Source organism: Parathielavia appendiculata, assembly GCF_033297405.1.
Source record: "Parathielavia appendiculata strain CBS 731.68 unplaced genomic scaffold N657scaffold_3, whole genome shotgun sequence".
Classification (NCBI taxonomy): domain Eukaryota; kingdom Fungi; phylum Ascomycota; class Sordariomycetes; order Sordariales; family Chaetomiaceae; genus Parathielavia; species Parathielavia appendiculata.
In genome coordinates, this window is record NW_026944222.1 from 659,103 (window position 1) to 676,836 (window position 17,734).

Here is a 17,734-nt window from a genome sequence, read left to right on the forward strand (position 1 = left end):
GCATCGAGCTGCAAAGTCAGAAAATTGATCCCCATTTGCCAGTCCATTTGACTGCAGTCGTCGTTCTCGGTCAACCGACTCTCCAACCTCAGCCCTGCAACATCCCCCCTCTTGAACTAGACATGTCTGCTGCAGCGATGGCGTCTGCTTCCACGCTGCGGGCTGTCCGCTGCTCCACCTGCAGTGCGTCGACCCTGCGGCTGTTCATTGGCAACTTTGCAGACGTCCAGGGTCGCGAGTCAGTGACGATTTCGAAAAGCAGACGTTTCGCCCCGACTGCCGCCGCGGCATTCTCAACTTTCCGGCCTACCCCGCGTTGGTTCGGAAGCCCGGCGCTCGAAGAAAGCGCAAAGCAGCAGCGGGACGATGATGATCAAGACGCCGATGCATCCTCTCAGACCACCTCGTCAGATGTACCCTGGTATCTCCAAGTCGAGCCACCGAGACACCCGACACTAATCCATGAACCGGCGCCGCTACCAGAGGTCCCCGATGGCGCCCCCAAGCTGATGGAGCCGCTCCTCAAATATGTGGCCGACGAACTAGGCTTGGACGACCTGTCGCTGCTCGACCTGCGCGAGATGGATCCGCCGCCGGCGCTTGGACCGGATTTGTTGATGCTTTTTGGGACAGCCCGCAGTGAGCGCCATCTTCACGTTTCGGCAGATCGACTTGTTCGATGGCTGCGCGGCCGCGGCATCGCCGCCACTGCAGATGGGCTGCTCGGTCGGAACGAGCTCAAGATCAAGCTCAGGCGTCTTGCCCGCAAGGCGAAGCTGTTGGGAAACTCTGGGGTCATGCGCGGCGGAGACGACGGTATCAGCACGGGCTGGGTGTGTGTCAATCTCGGCTTGGTTGGGGGGTCGCATCAGGAGGTGGAGATGGTGGACGAGCAGGGCAGGCAGATGGGCTTTGGTGTGCCACGGACGGGGAGCACCATCGTGGTTCAATTGCTGACCGAACCTCGGAGAGATGATTTGGATTTGGAGTCGTTTTGGAGGGACATGCTGCAGAAAAGCCTGTCGAAAACGAATTCATTGAGGGCCGCTAACGCTTCGAAAGCAGCTCGTCTCAACTCGTCATTACCGGCGCGGCCAACCCATGACTAGCACCCACTCTGGCTGCGGACCACCGAGCCGCTCTCCATTCTCGGGATCCGACTTTACACCCTGCAAGAGAGGAGTTCAGAGATTTTCAATTTGCTGGCGTTGCCCCGAATCGGCTAGGTATTCAAGCCACTCTCACTTCTGGACTCGGCTTACCTGGCGGTACCATCAACGCCTCCGGGTGCATCATCGACACCTCGTTTGTCCGCAGCTCGCGAGTGGTAGAGCATAAGGTGCTCAGGGGAGTCTTGCATCCTCGGCTGGCATCAATCACCTCTGCCGAGTCGATCGCGTCTGCTGCTTCGTGTTGAGCATGCGCCATAGGCCAAGGGTTGGGCGAATATTAGTTCTATGCCCACGTGTGTCATATTGGTGCCCAGGACAGCCAGCGGGCAAGGGGACTGATGTTCTCGACGGTGTCACTGCGGGATGGCTCACGGCCTCCCTCGCTTTCCCCCCATTCCCGTTTTTGGTGAAGAATCATCCGCCATGGCTTGAGCAACGGAAGCAGCGTTGGAAATTGAGCCAGAAAATGTTGACCGGACAGGGTCGTTCACGCCGATGAGGACATTAAGCACGACTGTTCCGATTGTACGTTGAGAGAAGCACTGCGAAGAAAGTCGGCTTGTAGGCAGATTGCAACAGTAAGACATTTATGTGTAAACATTACAAAGGCTGCCATGATGGCGAAGGGCCCATTGAAAATACCCAGTTGGTGGGAACGTGGTCAATCGGAGAGTATTATTTCTTGGCTGCTATACTCCGTGATTCCCTCGAAAGCAAACCCCCTTACAACTTTGATGACTCTCGCATCGCCTCCCTCAACATAGGCGCCACCTGCTTGCGACTACACTGAACCCCCTTCAGCCGCCAACAAACAAACCACCCGGCCCCCACGACGACAACCGCCTCAAAAAGAACAACGGGACACCGATCCAACCCAACCGCCCCACCAAACAACACCCCGAAAAACGTCACAACATGGACCAAGGCCACAATCAACCCCCAAACAACCAACGCGCCAAGAAAAACCCCCTCAGGCCCAGAAACAAACACGACAAACCCCACAACAAACCGCTCCACAACCGCCAACACCCCAAGCGCGAACAAAAAACTCCCCCAGCCCCGAGCCACCACCAACCACATAACAAACCCGAACCCCACAACCACCACCAACACGCCCACAACAACGCGGACTCACCTACACACCACGCAGCCACCGCCCACCATCCCGCAGTACGACAGCAGCAGAACACCGGCCCCCACCACGACCAGCCCGAACAAGGACGCTCACCGATCAAAGCCATCCCCGCCAAGAAAAGAGGACGGAAGGGAGCAGGAGACGCAAAAAAGAGGGAAGAGGGTCGACGCGAACAGCAAGACCGAGAGCGTGACCCAGACCCTCGACGGAGCCTGGCAGCTCAGACCGCCCGAAACAACGAGAACGCGGACAAGGACGACGACGACCAACCCAGCCACCCAAAACGCAACCGCACGACTAGCAGCACACCGAAAGCGGCAAAAACCGTGCAAGGAAGAGATCCAGGGCTCCACGAAAAGGAGCAGACACACCCCACACCAAACGAAGACCCCAGCAAGGACGGGGGGGACAGAAAACGCGAAGACCCCCGAGTCGCAAAGATGGCCGATGAAGCCCATAACATCCCCCCAAAAGCAACTGACGAGGAAACAAGAAAGGACGCTGCGGGCGACAAGGAAACAACACGGCGCACACGGAGCCAAACCGACGCGAGCGAGGCCACAAAACGAGAAGAGAGCGGCAGAAAGCAGAACAGATGAACGAAGACCAGCGAAGAGCCCCACAAGAAGCACGAGATCAAGGCGCGGGAGAATGAAAAAGGGCATAGAAAGGAAGGGAGCAGAGCAGGAAGTGACCAACTAGGCGAAAAGGAGACCTGAACAGACAGAGTCAACGTCCGAGGATCGGAACAGCACCAAACCCCAAAACCCTGAAAATCGACGGCAAGACTAACCACCCGAATAAAACACCACAACAAACGACACAAGACAGCGAAGCCCAGAGGAAGAAGACAACAAAGCCATCTACGCCAAGGGGAGCAACCCTAGAAGAGAAGACAGGCAGAAACCCAGGGCTGAAAACCCGGCGGAATCCATCCAGATCCAGGAACCTCCCCACAGCCTCAAGAAGATACCCGAGAGCCAGACACGCCACACCCAAAGAAGACGAAAGACCCTGCCGCCGAAACCGAACTGCGGCGGACAGTCCAAACCAGGCCGGGAGGCGGAGCTCAACGCCCCCCAAGCGCGTCGAACGAACGAGAAACGAAGAACAGAAACAAAAGAAGAAGACAAAATGAGCAACGAAAGACACATCGCACAAGACCACGAACCAACACAAACTGCCAGATGACCGGGAGCCACAGACAACGATCCGGGGCACCACGACAAACCGGCGAAGACCCTAACAATGCAACCCGACAACAACCAAAAAAAAAGAGAAGAGGGTCCACGGACATGGACAGGCCCGCGACCAGCCACCAGAGAAGGCGACCAACCCCACAGGCCCAAACAAGCGGTCACACCCAGACATAACGAAACGCACCATCCCCGAGCCGCCAAGCATCCAAGAAAACACGCGTGCAAAAAGAGCCATCACAAACAACGAAACACAACCAAACCGCAGCAGCCCGCGCCACCCCAAACAAACAAACAACTAAAGCCACAACACCAAAAAACCAAAAAAACACAGGAAGTCCCGCAAACAAAGGACGCACTAACGCCAAAAAGCACACCAAGCCACGCCGCACCGTCTCACAAACATCGAAACCGACACCCCCGGCACCGCCCCCAACAACAGCCACAAAGAACACGCCGACCCGCTCAAGCAGCGATCCGCCAGAGCCGTACCACCCCAGGCCCAGGAAGACGGCAGCAAACCCACCCGCCACAACGGGAAGCACAACACAGACCAAGCACATCCCGCCCTAGACGACGCCGACGCGACTCCAAACACCAGCGCCAAATACAACGCCGCTGATAACCACAACAACACGACCAAACTGGCCCAGTGCGGCCAGAAGCCCCTCAACCAAGAGACGGGCAGGATAGTGCCTAGCAGCGGCGGCCACAACAGCGGTCCAAGGGCGCCGAGCGCCCACGGATCCAGGAGCGACCATGGGGGGAAGCCGAGCGCAAACGAAACCAGGCAAACCCACAAAGGCACGGACGAAGGCCGGGAAAGCGACACGATAGGGAGTCTGCCCTCCCCAACGAGCAACAACAACGCAAGAGGATGACACTACCTCCAGCGAACCCAGCAAAAGAACCGCCACCACAAGGCCGCCCATCCCAACCACGCAGAGCTGCGCACACCAACTGACAACGACGAGAACCACCGAAGCGTCATCCCCAAACGCGGCAGCACCCACCAGGGCCAGCCAGAGCGCACCCAGCAGACGAGGGGCCAAAGGCGCGACCACCGACACCAGAAAGGGCTCCACACAGACGAACCGAACCCCAGCGGCCACGCACGAAATGCCCACAACCAGGACCAAAACCGCACGGCCAACCGGATCCTCAAGAGGCCCAAGGGACAAGGACCCGCCAGCGCAGGGATGGCCACCGAACGCCAGCCACAGAGGAGCGAACGCGGACCGGGGGAAGACTCGCGGCGGCACATGCCAAGGCAACTGCCACGCTGAAAACAGCGCCCAGAAAGCAAAAGCCCCCAAGCAACCACGCCCTAGTCAGCCAGCACACGCACCCAGAACCGTAAGAATACAGCCAAACGCGGCCAACGTAAACCACAACAGGCAACACGCCCAACACGAAAAGGCGGTGGGCACCCCCCGAGAAAGCAGCATCAGCCTCCGCAGCCCTCAGAGACAAAAGACGGACCATCCCACACACCACCCAACAAAAGACACAAAACCGCCCCATAGGCAAAAACAGGAAGACACGCAGCACCAGACCGCCACACCGGACAGCTAGGCCACCCGACCGTAACAATTGCACCAGACGCCACCCGCAAGAGGCACAAGCCAACAGGCCTAGCCACACGACACCACACCACCCCGCCCAGGGCTACCGCCCCAGCACGAGACCAAACCGCAACGCTAGCAACCCCCCCTCCGACCAGCAAACCCGAAACGCCCCAAAGGCCCCCCCCACCAACGCCCAACGCCAGCGTCCCACGACACCGCGAAAGCCGCCCCACAAGCCCCAAAACCTACCGCAGACCCGACAGCCCACCAAACTGGCAAAAAGAGCCCCCACACAGCAGCAACCCCCTCCACCGCACCGCCAAGAACCCACGCCGGGCGACAACTGTAGCACCTCTCTCGGAAGGGCAAGCGCAATCGAGACTACCCGACGAGGAAGTCAAGCATGCACAGCCACGCAAAAACCACAATGACGAGCCTCGAAATCGACAACGGAGGGACGAAAAAAGGCAGCCCAGCACAGGCACCGCCAACAAACACCTCAGGAACAAAAGAAAGAAGCGAAAAAGACATTGCCTCCAAAGAGGACAAAGCAAACCAAACAAACAGCGAGGCCACTCATGTTCCTCCACCAGAAAGGGGGCAACAAAAGATAAAGACGACGATAGGGCATGAAAAATGAACGCCGAGCCACAAAGCAACCCCAGCAGAAGCAACAACTGGAAACGGCCCAAGAAGAAAATGCAAACAACCGGGGAACAACCCAACAAGTTGCCTCGAATGGAGAAAGAAGAAGAAAAGAGAGAACCAGATGACAGGAAGAGAGGGCAGCTCTTATATGCTCCGGAACACACAGACACTGCCTGCTTCAGGATGACGTTATCATAATACCACGGCCGAGGGTTGCCGAGGCCATATGGGCTCAGCCCATCACATCAAGTGCCTTCTGCTCTATAGTAGGGTCGTAATACTACCTCTACAAATAGGCTAGCAGTTCTAACGAGGTGTTAATAAGAGTAAAGTAGGTCTTACGGAAGTAGGGGCTTAACTCCCACTTAGCCTTGCCTTTGAGGTATAACTCGATATAATCATCGAACTGCTCAATTATTGCGACTTACCCCGCAGGCTACTATGACGGTGCCTAACCTTATTTAGTGTGCTTGACAGCGACCAATGACTTTTCGCAGCCTGAGCGAGCAACATTAACCATTGGCACCATGTGCGCAGTCTCCATACAAATCACCGCTATGTTCGACTCCAAGAGTCCACATCTCATCACCGTTGCCGCCAAGCATTCATGGCGCCAGTCAATCGCTTGCCAACTGAGCTGGTGAGCGGGATAATATGCACTCATTTGGAGCCGCTTGATATATTTGCCCTGCGCCTGTCGTCAAGGGACGTGTCTGCCAAGTGTTTCGATCACTTCGCCAACCGCTTCTTCGCCAGCCTCCACCTTCTGGTTACGAGCCACAATCTGGCTCTCCTGAACGACATCGCCGCTCACCCTGTCCTTGGCACCCGGGTGCGCGAATTATGGATCACGCCGGCCCTATTTGGAGGCGACTATAATGAACCAAAGCACATTTTCCCAGCCAGAGATCCCCAAGCCGCGTACCGCCGCCACGTTCAAGACGTTGTTTATAAGGCCGCGGTAGAGGACCATCTTAGTATTATCCTGTCGGTTGACTTAAGGCGTGCCCTCGAAGATGCTTTTCAGCGGCTGCCAAACCTCAAGTCTGTCGGGTTGCGGCACCGCCTGCACCACACCGATTATCGGCTCCGTTTGGACTTGATCAAAGAGGGCATGGGATACAACGCACTTTGCGCAGCCACCGGTCGCGAACCAGCCTTGCCGTGGCTCGCGGGCCGAACTTTCCAAGGCTTCGTCAGTGCCCCGGGCCGCGTGTTCTCGAACATGTTGATGGCGCTAGTAACCTCGCACAAGAAGATTGACAGCCTGGACACCTGCGGCGGCTCATCCTGCTTCGGTCTGGATCTGGATGGTATCGAGCTCTCTGACGCACAATGGGACTCGGTCTTCTGCAGCCTAGCCGATCTGAAAGCCCTACATCTCTGCATCCGTGACCCTAGCCTCCGTGACCCTAGCCTACCTGACCCGGATTGGGCCACACCTACCCCGTCGGACAAGACACTTCAGGCCACGCTCAATATCATGGCGAAAGCGTCGCCATCTATCGAAATACTCAGCTTCTCGATATTCGGCTTCGGCGGAAAAGCGCGCCACTTCGAGTGGGCAGCCCAACGTGTCCGATTCGCCAACTTGTCGAGGCTTACGCTGTGGGACATCGAAACCAGCCCGCAGCAACTCAAGCAGTTCCTTCTCAGCGCCTCGCCGACACTGAGATGGTTCAAGTTCTGGACAGTCAGACTCTACTGTGCCGACGCCCAGGGGACCGGCGTGGAGGATGCGGACGCGGCGGGCAAACGAGCCTGGAGAGGAATCTGGGACTTCTTTCGGGACAGTATGAAGCTGCACCGCCTCGAGTTCAAGGCGCTCTACGGCCCGTCTGGGAGATTAAGACTGGTGGACGGACTGCACGGCCCTCACGGCTCGCACCCGCTCGTCCCTGCCACGGATCTGGCCTTTTTTGACGCGGAACTCGCCAAGGTCAGCTTTTGCGAGTGGATCGATCAGATCGAATTTGGGACAGATGAGGATTCGGAGGAGGAGCTTGGTGGCTTCGAGTTGTGATTAAGGTAGTCAGGGGAGGATCATGAAGCTCTTTGCAACAGCGAGGAGCAGAATTGCGGGGATGATGAACAGTGCTGACGGTACTGAAGCTTCTCTGGCGACCGAATGGCGTGCCATCCCAGGCTTCCAGCCGGGAATTGCCATGGTATGCTAGAAACTTCCAGGTTGACTCCGACGTTCCTTCCTCTCTAACCGTGACACGCTATCCATTATCTGCTCCGACTCCCTTTGTCGCCTGATCTAGCAAATAGATATCTCGCCCTTTGACGGACCTCCCAAAGTCGGAAGTTGGCTCTGCCGCGGCTATCACCCTCTTCGCCTCCTCCACCGGCATCCACAGGTGTCCAAGACCGTCGTCGATTTCTTCCTCAGTCAGCGCGGGCTCCCCGCTGTCGTCCACCAGGTCGGCAACGTAGCAGTACGACACTTGGCATTGAGAGAAGCGGAACTCTTTGGTGGCGGCGATGCAGCCGTTCCCGCGGAGCTTGATGAGGCCGCCTGTCTCCTCCTGGAACTCGCGCTTGGCAGCTGTCTCGTGGTCTTCGCCGGGCTCGAGCCCGCCTCCTGGAAGCTTGTAGTAGTTTTCTCGCTTGGCGTAGAGGATGGCCACTTCGCCTCTGGCGTTGAAGGCCACCACCCGCACGGCTTGGCGGTCAGTGTAGGGCACGGCGGGGTTCTCGGTGCCGATCACCTTGAGCGGCTGAAACAATGGCGCTGGCATACCGTGGACGGTGGTTTTCCGCTGTGCGAAATGTTGAGGGCATCAAGAGGGACATGACAGGTGAGACTTTCGGTGAGTGAGTCATGTTTGGCCTGCAGTGCAACGGTGAACCAGCAGGCAGCGGCTAAGCCTCTTTCGTAGCAAGGCACTGCGTCTGCTCTCCTGACATGCTGATTTCCCAAGCAACGGTCACCCAGTCGCATACGATGCTAATTTCCTAGTAGTACATTCCATTTCCGGCCGCTACCAGGTACTGTCATCGAAAATGGAACCCATCAGCCCGGAACGTCTTGTCCCTGGATTGCTTCTGATGGAGATCCAGAGACAACAGAAGATGGTGATCATCAATGGTGGTGGTTCATGCAGTGGTGATGCTGGATGTGTGATAGGCTCTGGTGGGCAGGGCTGTAACCGCTGCACCAGATGTGGGGCAACCCGGTCTGCCAAGGATGTGGGGCACCACCCATAACAGCTTCAGAAACGGCAGCAATGCAGTCCCTCCGGTCCGAGTCAACTCTGCTCCGCCCTTGGACACTGTATCCCTCCTCACGACAGACGAAGCCGCCTTCAGCCTTGACGAGGCCGTCACCAGGTTAGCCTCCTAACTCCCATTCGGCTGCGGCGACGGGATAATGATATACCTGGCCACGATCTGCAGGTGGTTATTCCTCACCTCCTGGTGAGAGCTCATCATCCGATCACGTCCCAAATCAGGACTCGCATTCACCCCAGCCGCATGCTCCACCCCAAGCACAACATCCAGAATCTGAATCAGCGAGCTCTGCCCGTTACTATTCCCCCCTTAACTGCCTCCACTCCCCCTTCCCATCCTTCCCTTTGTCAAAAAAACACGCCGCTCGGCAACTCGGCAGCAGCCATATTCTTTGCTGCCTGCTAAGAAGGGACGGATGCTGTGGTAAAAGACTTGTGGGTCGCAGTGGTTGTCCATGCGGTCTAGTAAGAGTCCTAGTTTTTGGATGTAGGTTGTCATTCCGTTTAGGGCGTTCGTTACCGCGCTGAGGGTAGAGGGTGAGGACTGGTCCAACTGAGAAGGGGAGGAGGAAAGGGTTTATAAGGCGTCGAGCATGATCGGGATGAGGTAGGCGCCCTAGGCTTCCATGGCGGCTGAGACCGAGTAGAACCGGGACTCGTCGCCCGTGAAGGTGTGCAGGGCTTAGAGGGCGTCGAGGTCGGTTGGGTCGGTGGTGGGGGAGGCGGAGGAGAATTCCAGAGGTTGAGGCTGGCGTAGGTTGCGACAGGGGGGATGCCTAGGTGGTGGGAGAATGCTAGGAGGGGGAGGTTATAGAGGGCGGGAGGATCTGGGTGAGGGGAGTTAGCTGACGACGGTGGAGCGGGTGGGCGAGTGCTGGAGAAGAAGGACGTACCTCGGCCGCTGTGTCACCGCCCCAGATGTAACCGTGTGCGAGGAATCCCAGGAGGACGCATGCTCGGCGCCATTCTTGTTATGTCGTCAAGTGGTCTATTGACAGAATAGGGAGGCGATCGACTTGATGTCGGAGGGTTTGCTCTGCGAGGGCTGTTGGGAGAGACTCTACCAAAGTCTCCCAGGCAGCGTAGGAGGGGTGTGGAAGCCTCCTGAGCGGTGGCTCCTCCGGAAGAAAGCCATTTGGAAGTGATTGCGTAGTCTTCCAACGACAAGGGCAATGTGCCGGCCTTGTCTCCTTCCCGGGCAAGGCTGAGTGCTTTCCCAGGGAGACAGTCGACGGTAGAGGGAACTACGGATGGGCTGTGGATAGGACCAAAACTGCGATTGAAGTATTACAGGCATAGACAAGATATGAAATAATCATTTGAAGCCAAACCGTGACATGATCTATACCAATAAGAACAGCGTTCGGTCACTCTCCCAGCCATGATCCGATCTGCGGAGAGTTGGAACTGGAGACGTTGTTCAAGCTTCCGCTCGTTGCCTGCGGTGTTGATGCTGGTCACCGGACATCGCCTGATACTATCCAGATACGCGAAGATGCCGGCATTGTAATTCAAGGCAGAATTTCATGATCAGCGAACCACGGGTCAATCTATCCTTGGAGCCCCGTGAAGACGGAACACGGCTTTGGCGATATCCTGATGAACGGAAATAAGTGGATCCAAAATAAGAACTTCGGGCCCTCAGGGCACTTCCACTTTCCTGTTTCGGTGCTAGAGAGCAAGATGTGGAGGACTTACTCGGGACCGGTTTGCCGGAACGGAGAGCGGATGACGGAAGACCGAACACGGAAGCAGGCGGAAGCACGGAAAAGTGGGGTCCCCGAGTTTGCCGTGGACCCGCCCGGGAGCTGCCTCGGAGCAAGACCAGACCGGACTCGGGAGTAATTAACAATACTGTGAATGTAAACGGATGTTGGTTGGTGTTTTGTCTGATGCTCAGTCAACTGATTGAAACATCCATTCATCACTTTGCACCACACATTATCACATTCCGCATTAACTTCCATCGCTCTAGACATAGATTTTCTACACCATGTCTTGCGATTATCAACTTCTCGCTCAAGACGTTCCGGACGGGCGAGAAGCCAGAATTTTCCTCCGGACGCGAAAGTCCATCGACTTCGCGAGGCAGCTGGATGCCCAAGACAAACTCGAGCCATTCGGAGCGATTTCAACATTCCCACCAAGGCCTCTTTGAAGAAGAGGGCTCTCAACGGCAGCATTCCAGGTGCGTATGCCCATTGGTTCATAGAATATATCGCTAACCCTCATTCTAGGGAAGACAAGCAGCGAATGGTGCCCAATGGCGAGAGTGCAAAAGAGTATGGCGTTTCTCAAAGCAACGGCGACATGGACGATGACGCCCCGTCCATATACTTTGTCGGCAACTCGCTGGGCGCCCAGCCAAAATGCACCCGGACAAAGCTCGAGACATGGGTCTCTGTCGGCGTCAACGGCCACTTCACTCCTCTGGAGAGCTCGCCTCTAACAGCCTGGCAAGACATGGCCGCCGACTGTGCGCAACAATCGCTTGACCTCCTTGGCGCCGCGTCGCCCGGAGAGGTCATCTATATGAACACGCTGACTGTGAACCTGCACCTGATGATGGCAAGCTTGTACCGCCCTACCGAGAAGCAGCACAAGATTATTGCCCAGTGGAAGCCCTTTCCCAGCGATTCCGTACATTCTGACTCCCTCCAACCTTACAAATGTCGTCATTATACTAACCGCATGCTCGTGCAGTACGCAATAGCCTCCCATCTCCAATGGCACGGCCTCTCGCCTTCCACCTCCCTCATCGAAATCCACCCCGACAACTCACAAGCAATGTCCATCTCCACCGAACACATCCTCCGCGTCATCGACGAGCACGCTGACAAAACCGCCCTCCTCGTCCTGCCGGGAATCCAGTACTACACCGGCCAGCTGTTCGACATCCCGCGTATCACCGCCCTCGCCCACGCCGCAGGCATCCCACAGGTCGGGTGGGACCTTGCCCACGCCGTCGGCAACGTGGAGCTCTCCCTGCACGACTGGAGCGTCGATTTCGCTGTTTGGTGCACGTATAAGTACCTCAATTCTGGGCCGGGGGCGATCGCGGGGATGTTGGTGTATGAGCGGCACCACCACATTGCACCTGCGTCATCAGATAGTGATTCATTGGGATACAGACATCGTCTAGCGGGTTGGTACGGCGCGGACAAGAGCGTGCGGTTCAACATGGAGAAGGAGTTCCGTCCCGCCGAGGGCGCGCACGGCTGGCAGGTGTCGAACCCCAGCGCCGTGGAGTTGGCGTGTGTGCGGGCTGCGCTGGGGGTTTTTCGGCGGACGAGTATGAGGGAGCTGAGGGATACGGCGGTTGTGTTGACGGGGTATTTTGAGTGGTTTTTGAATGGCTTGGTCGAGGACAAGGTTGGGATGGGGGAGGACGTGCAGCCGGCGTTTCGGATCATCACGCCTGGGGACCCGTTGGAGAGGGGGTTGCAGTTGAGTTTGTTGCTGAGGAGTGGGCTGTTGGGGAAGGTGAGTGAGAGGCTCGCGGAGGGAGGGGTGGTGGTTGACGTGAGGAAGCCGGATGTGATCCGTGTGGCGTCGGTGCCCATGTATTGCAGATTTCAGGATGTCTGGGGGTCCGTGGAGGTGTTCAAGAAGCTCTCAAAGAAGCCTGATAGACCGCACCATCGAGAAGCAAAGATTTCCCAAGCTGCATCTAGGTATGCAAATACCTTCCATTGCAAACCTCTAACTCTCAGGAACTCCAGTTGAACGATGGAAACAATCAGAACCTTCTCCTGCCGTCATGAGCCCTACTCCTTCCTAGCTCGCCCATCCATGACCGCATCCCTCTTCACTGACCACATCCTTCCCGCCGTCGACGACCGCCTTGTTCTCATTGTCCAGCGTAGCGACCCAGACCTCGACTAGCATGAATGGCTCGTCGGAGATATATGGTTCCACAACTGATGCCTTGAGCAAGAAGCCGCTGCCGAGGTCAAGCGACGAGACTCCTTTCGGGTCTAGGATCGGTACATCTAGGTTTGATGCGTAGTAACTCTCTAGATCAGAAACAACGTCACCATTGGCGAGTGAGCACCAACCCCGGATTCTAAACTCGTCCCTCCGGGACCCAAACGCCACCACGGCCGTCTCAAGACGCTTACGCCCAAATTCCGTGTCCTTGGTAGCGGCTTGGACACGCGAATACGGGCCACTCCTGCCGTGATATGGACGCCAGGTTCCCGTCCGCCTGAGTCGTGGCCCTCGAGTCTCATCAGTGAGGCGAATCCCATATGACCTGGTTGTTACCGCGATTCCATCTCCTGAGGGGTGCTGCTTTTCTTCAATCGAAAGGGCAACTGCCGAGCCCTCGATTGTCTGTGGCAGGAGCCAGAACGTGCGTAATGGACCGGCAAATAACCGTTCCTGGACAGCGGCTTTCTTCGCCCGCCCAGACTTGGGGGGTCCAACGTTCAGGTGAAGAAGCGTGAGCAGGAAGGTCACGTATTCAACTTGAAACACCGTTGCTAGAGTTCGGACCCCTTGTTAGTGCGGTGGTTTGTACATGTGGATAATTGCATGACAGCTGGGTGTGCCAGGTGAAATGGTACAGGCTGTGTATCTGCTCGGGTACAATACATGTGCTTACCATCGGGGGCGCTTTGAACCATGACTCGTAAAGCGCCATCCGTAGAGTCCTCCTTGCCCCCCTCGAGTCCGAGGGGTTCATGAGGTGCTCGATCCAATTAATCCCAGGATGGGCCAGAAGAGATTTCGAGGTGTACAGAAGTTTGAGACACAACACCGTCATTCAGAAGCCGAGTAAAATGCCGCGGGTTGCCCAAGTGTCAGAGCAGGATAATGGTCGGAAACGTCCCGGGTATCGGTCATATCTGGTAGTGGAGGATGACCTCGACCTCGCGGTCGTCTTCTGGCATTTTCCTCCCCATAATGGCCATGAAAGTAGTCGAGGCACTCGTCAAAGTTGGCCCAGAATTGTCCTCGCAACATGCGCGAAACGCAACGGCGAAATATTCGCAGACTTTCTGAAACACCTCTGGGAGGGAGCAAAACAGGGCAAGATTCTCCTGGTGACGATGTCATCGGTGTAGTCAATGTGCCGCGGATCGCAGGGATCACAGTACCCATGCCAGTATCAATTGGTCGGCCGTGACTTTGGCGATTTCCTGCTGCAGGCGGGCGAATGCTTTCTCTCATTCACCATAACGGAGGGGCATGTTGACATTGAAAAGCCCCATCAAGCAGTAAGCCTCGTCCTCCCTTCGGGTCGTGCGCCGTCTCGAAGCCCAGTACATCTTCTTAGCCACGCTGGCATCAACGAGGTCAAGGGCAAGGCTGAGAACACACTCGTCAACCTGACTGGCCCGGGATATGAATGGAGAGCAGCTGCGGATCCTTCTTTTTGCCGATGCAGACCTAGGTTGTAGTGTAGAACTTGACCTTTCGCGGAGCGATGAGCTCTTGCAGCGTCCATCCCCTCTGGAACCACCTGCTGCTTTCGAGTTGCGTCTCAGTACCAGCGTGGACGTCGCTGAGATAGGCGTTGCAGACGATCGAGTCGCGGTACCACCGGTACAAGGAGTTGATGGACTCGGACAGTTCGGCGCTACTGGACTTGTTGATGCAACATGTGTCGATCTAAATATACTCGAACTCTTGGTTTCTGGCAAGGGCGCATGCGCCCTCAACCTTGACGAAGCCGGCTTTTGCGCGAACCCTCGCGAAGTCACTGTCGACCAAGTCGGGAAAAATGACTTCCTCCTCTCCCCATGTGTGAGATAGCATAGCATAGTCGGGCGTCGAGTCGCCGATGAACTCTTCCAGCTAGAGAGAGCGTGTGTTGAGGAGTCTCATGGCGGGAAGCGTTTGGCCGATGGTGAGTTGTCAAGAGTAAAGGGTATCTGCATGATCGTAAGGTGAGACGGGAAGAAAGAGGGGTCCAAGTTGACGCGATGTTGCCGCACTCCGATGGGATTGGTTACAAATCTGGCACCTTGCATGATAAACCTACCTGCACACATGCGACGGAGCAACCGGAAGACACCGTGGCAGAAGATATTCCCAACCCGGAATAACCAGAAATGATAGAACGTTTAACGGAGTCGACAAAGAAGCGGGAGAGAGAAGCAAAGAGTCTAAGATACACCAGTCGAAGTCTCGCTAGCGCTGGGCAAAAGCTGTTACTACAACGCTAGGAATACACTTTCCTCGCTAGCTAGAGAGTTGCACTTTTCAAAAGCAGTTTTGGAATTATAGCAATCGCAGCCTTTCCCCAAGTATATAGGACATAACGAGCTAGGAGCTGAAGTGTCAGATATAGCATTCGCCTTATAGAAGGGGCCAGCTGCCCCCCCCCCCCCCCCCCACCCTCCCCCTTTTCCTCCTCCCCTCCCCGCTCCCCATTAAACCCCAACCCCTAATAAATAAATAGGATAAACCTTTCTTACGCAAGTTGATTAACGTACATTATAAGCGAGTTAGCTATATAAGCGAGTGAGCCACTTTTCGACGCTACGCGACCCTCCACCTACCATATAACACTCGACAATAACCAACTATGCCCGCCATCTTATACGAAGCTAGGGTAAACTTGGCCCTTAAATCTCTCCAAATTAACGAGAATCTAAGTGTACGAGCTGCTGCTAAGATCTACAATATTGATCGTATGACTCTTTCGCGGCGACGCGCTGGCAAACCTGCACGACGCGGCACCACGCCTGATTCGAAGAAGCTCACTCAATTGGAAGATGATGCCATTGTTTAATACGTTATTGAGCTATGTGCGCGAGCTTTCCCACTGAGATTGCGTGGTGTGGAAGATATGGCCAACCAACTGCTATGCGTACGCAACGTGCCCTCTGTTGGCAAGCTCTGGGCACACAACTTCGTCAAGCGCCAGCCACAGCTCCATACGCGTTTTACGCGTAGATACGACTACCAGGAGGCCAAGTGCGAGGATCTAAAAGTTATGGCTGAGTGGTTTGCCCTCGTACAGAACATTAAGTATAGTTGTAACGGTCCCAAGAGTATATTGCAACTAGCTAGTGACGAGTCTACGAGTTTGTCTCGAATGGAGAGAGAAAAAGAAAAAGAGTGAAACACTATGCAAGATACCTGCCGTCTTATACCTCCACATCCTTGGCCTGTGCGCCGATATCGAACAAGATAGAAGTCCACCGAATCTCGAGTCTTGGCCGAGAGTTTGCCGAGGCCTTTACGGGCCAAGCCCGTTACAATAGTATTATAGATGACGATATCTATAACTTCGACGAAACTGGGTTTATAATAGGCATTATCTTCGTAAGTATAGTTGTTGCGACCTTGGATAGCTATAGCTAGGCAAACCTGGCTTAACCTAGCAACCGTGAATGGGCAATGGTGATATGAAAGGTGAATGCCCTCGGATGAGCTATCCCTCTATTCATTATCTTAGCCGTACAGTACCACTTCGCCAACTAGTATACCGAGTGCACCACCCGGCCGACTGGCGCATCGCAACTACCGACAATGGCTAGACTACTAATGTAACGGTCTCAGGTAGTATATTGCAACTAGCTGATGACGACTCTATGAGTACACTGAACTTGGAGAAGAAAAGGAGAGACGACAGACTCTGGTAGCTCGCAAGCATACTTATCCTCGTAGGCGCGCTGGTCTGAGCGCGTTGCTAGAAGGTTCGGTGTGCTGTGGGGCGAGTGGGAATAGCCTCATCAGGGGTCTTGGTGTTGGCCGAGAGTTGCCGAGGCTCACACCGGGCCCAGCCCGTTACAACTAATACGGTAGGCCGAGATTGGATCAAGCACTTCGACGACCACACGGCGGCGTGGACAAAGAGAAAATACCAGCTCTTAATCGTCGAGGCCTACTTTGCCTCTATAATAGAGAGAAATATTCAGGGCGGCTTTCTTGGGGCTAGCCATTTGCTATATGATCTAAAGAGAGTGGTTCCTATATTGGATGTCAAGCTTTATATACTAATACCCCTAATCTTACGGGCAGGCACTATATAATATCAGGTCTTCTAGACACTACACAACCCTCGAGAAGCCGAAGTGCAGTCAACGCTCATTAAGACTCGGATTGCCAATCATCAAAATAGCTCTCTGACTTCGGTGTTGGCTGCTGTAGACCAGCTCACTAAGGATACAATGTCTGCAATGCACAAGGTAGCTCTCATTCAGTTAGAGGTCTCTTGTCACGGATATAGCCGTATGCAGACCTGGAGGGGCGTGAAGGGAGCGTCCCGAGCTAATCATTTAGGACATAGGTATAGCCAATCACGAAGGGAGCGCGAAGTCCTATCTTCGCTCCATCTAGGAGCGATAGGAGCGACAGGAGCGACCTCCGCTCCTAGCGCTCTCTAAAGACAACGGGAGAAGGAGGTATATATAGTCTACGATATTTATGCCTACGGGTATGACGGTAGCTTTCTCAGTAAGCAATATAAGCAGTTAGCTACACCTACTATTGAGATATTTGCTTGTACACTTATTATGAACCTTTTAGCTTCACCGAACCTGTCACAAATGAACCAACGAGAGTCAACAACGGCGGCTTACTTACAGAAGCCAGTGGGGAACGTAGGACGTTCCGAGCCAATCACTTAGGACCAATCGGAACGAGTCCTAGAGGTGCTCCAGAGAGCTCTCAGGAGCATGAGAGAGCACCAGTGCAAGGCCAATCAGAGGGCGCTTTAAGAGGCTCTCGAGAGCACCATAGAGCATTGGCTCTAGGTGGCTCTAGAGAGCACGAGAGAGCAACCAAATGCATCTAGTATATAGTCACTCGTTCTGGAGGACTC

The 17,734-nt window shown here is 55.4% G+C and overlaps 9 protein-coding genes across 9 annotated transcripts; 5 read left to right on the forward strand and 4 right to left on the reverse strand.

The window, feature by feature from the left end:
* Positions 1 to 137: 137 nt before the first annotated feature.
* N657DRAFT_654250 (uncharacterized protein) lies at positions 138 to 1,109 on the forward strand (the record flags this gene model as incomplete). The annotated part of the gene is made up of 1 exon (XM_062794490.1): positions 138 to 1,109. One exon carries the CDS (start codon positions 138 to 140, stop codon positions 1,107 to 1,109), a length of 972 nt encoding a protein of 323 aa, XP_062649419.1.
* A 5,217-nt stretch (positions 1,110 to 6,326) lies between these two features.
* N657DRAFT_678732 (uncharacterized protein) lies at positions 6,327 to 7,742 on the forward strand (the record flags this gene model as incomplete). The annotated part of the gene is made up of 1 exon (XM_062796103.1): positions 6,327 to 7,742. The coding sequence occupies one exon, from the start codon at positions 6,327 to 6,329 to the stop codon at positions 7,740 to 7,742; it is 1,416 nt and encodes a 471-aa protein (XP_062649420.1).
* A 101-nt stretch (positions 7,743 to 7,843) lies between these two features.
* N657DRAFT_273747 (uncharacterized protein) lies at positions 7,844 to 8,687 on the reverse strand. Its single transcript, XM_062786564.1, has one exon. The coding sequence runs from the start codon at positions 8,461 to 8,463 to the stop codon at positions 7,945 to 7,947; it is 519 nt and encodes a 172-aa protein (XP_062649421.1). The 5' UTR covers positions 8,464 to 8,687; the 3' UTR covers positions 7,844 to 7,944.
* A 70-nt stretch (positions 8,688 to 8,757) lies between these two features.
* On the forward strand, positions 8,758 to 9,749 carry N657DRAFT_273736 (uncharacterized protein). The gene is made up of 2 exons (XM_062786563.1): positions 8,758 to 9,055; positions 9,122 to 9,749. Exons 1-2 carry the CDS (start codon positions 8,887 to 8,889, stop codon positions 9,481 to 9,483), a joined length of 531 nt encoding a protein of 176 aa, XP_062649422.1. The 5' UTR covers positions 8,758 to 8,886; the 3' UTR covers positions 9,484 to 9,749.
* A 1,258-nt stretch (positions 9,750 to 11,007) lies between these two features.
* Positions 11,008 to 12,905, forward strand: N657DRAFT_708579 (kynureninase 2; the record flags this gene model as incomplete). Its single annotated transcript, XM_062797406.1, has 3 exons — positions 11,008 to 11,143; positions 11,237 to 11,595; positions 11,659 to 12,905. Coding segments are annotated over 3 exons (1,518 nt in total), but the record flags the coding sequence as incomplete, so codon positions are not given.
* On the reverse strand, positions 12,697 to 13,822 carry N657DRAFT_273784 (uncharacterized protein). Its single transcript, XM_062786565.1, has 2 exons — positions 13,552 to 13,822; positions 12,697 to 13,439 (listed from the first exon to the last, which is right to left on the reverse strand). Exons 1-2 carry the CDS (start codon positions 13,721 to 13,723, stop codon positions 12,733 to 12,735), a joined length of 879 nt encoding a protein of 292 aa, XP_062649424.1. The 5' UTR covers positions 13,724 to 13,822; the 3' UTR covers positions 12,697 to 12,732.
* Positions 13,823 to 14,048: 226 nt separating this feature from the next.
* N657DRAFT_654253 (uncharacterized protein) lies at positions 14,049 to 14,933 on the reverse strand (the record flags this gene model as incomplete). Its single annotated transcript, XM_062794491.1, has 6 exons — positions 14,049 to 14,123; positions 14,157 to 14,241; positions 14,281 to 14,319; positions 14,369 to 14,542; positions 14,582 to 14,757; positions 14,916 to 14,933. 6 exons carry the CDS (start codon positions 14,931 to 14,933, stop codon positions 14,049 to 14,051), a joined length of 567 nt encoding a protein of 188 aa, XP_062649425.1.
* A 934-nt stretch (positions 14,934 to 15,867) lies between these two features.
* N657DRAFT_567194 (uncharacterized protein) lies at positions 15,868 to 16,347 on the reverse strand (the record flags this gene model as incomplete). Its single annotated transcript, XM_062788491.1, has 1 exon — positions 15,868 to 16,347. A coding segment is annotated over one exon (480 nt), but the record flags the coding sequence as incomplete, so codon positions are not given.
* Positions 16,348 to 16,976: 629 nt separating this feature from the next.
* Positions 16,977 to 17,297, forward strand: N657DRAFT_568390 (uncharacterized protein; the record flags this gene model as incomplete). Its single annotated transcript, XM_062788583.1, has 1 exon — positions 16,977 to 17,297. A coding segment is annotated over one exon (321 nt), but the record flags the coding sequence as incomplete, so codon positions are not given.
* Between the last annotated feature and the right edge of the window lie 437 nt (positions 17,298 to 17,734).

Coding starts and splice junctions, on each gene's coding strand:
- N657DRAFT_273747 (XM_062786564.1), bottom strand. CDS start 8,463: ATGCCAGCGCCATTGTTTCAGCCGCTCAAGGTGATCGGCACCGAGAAC.
- N657DRAFT_273736 (XM_062786563.1), top strand. CDS start 8,887: ATGTGGGGCAACCCGGTCTGCCAAGGATGTGGGGCACCACCCATAACA. Junction 9,056..9,121: donor CTTGACGAGGCCGTCACCAG/GTTAGCCTCCTA, acceptor CACGATCTGCAG/GTGGTTATTCCTCACCTCCT.
- N657DRAFT_273784 (XM_062786565.1), bottom strand. CDS start 13,723: ATGACGGTGTTGTGTCTCAAACTTCTGTACACCTCGAAATCTCTTCTG. Junction 13,440..13,551: donor GCCCCCGATGGTAAGCACAT/GTATTGTACCCG, acceptor TCCGAACTCTAG/CAACGGTGTTTCAAGTTGAA.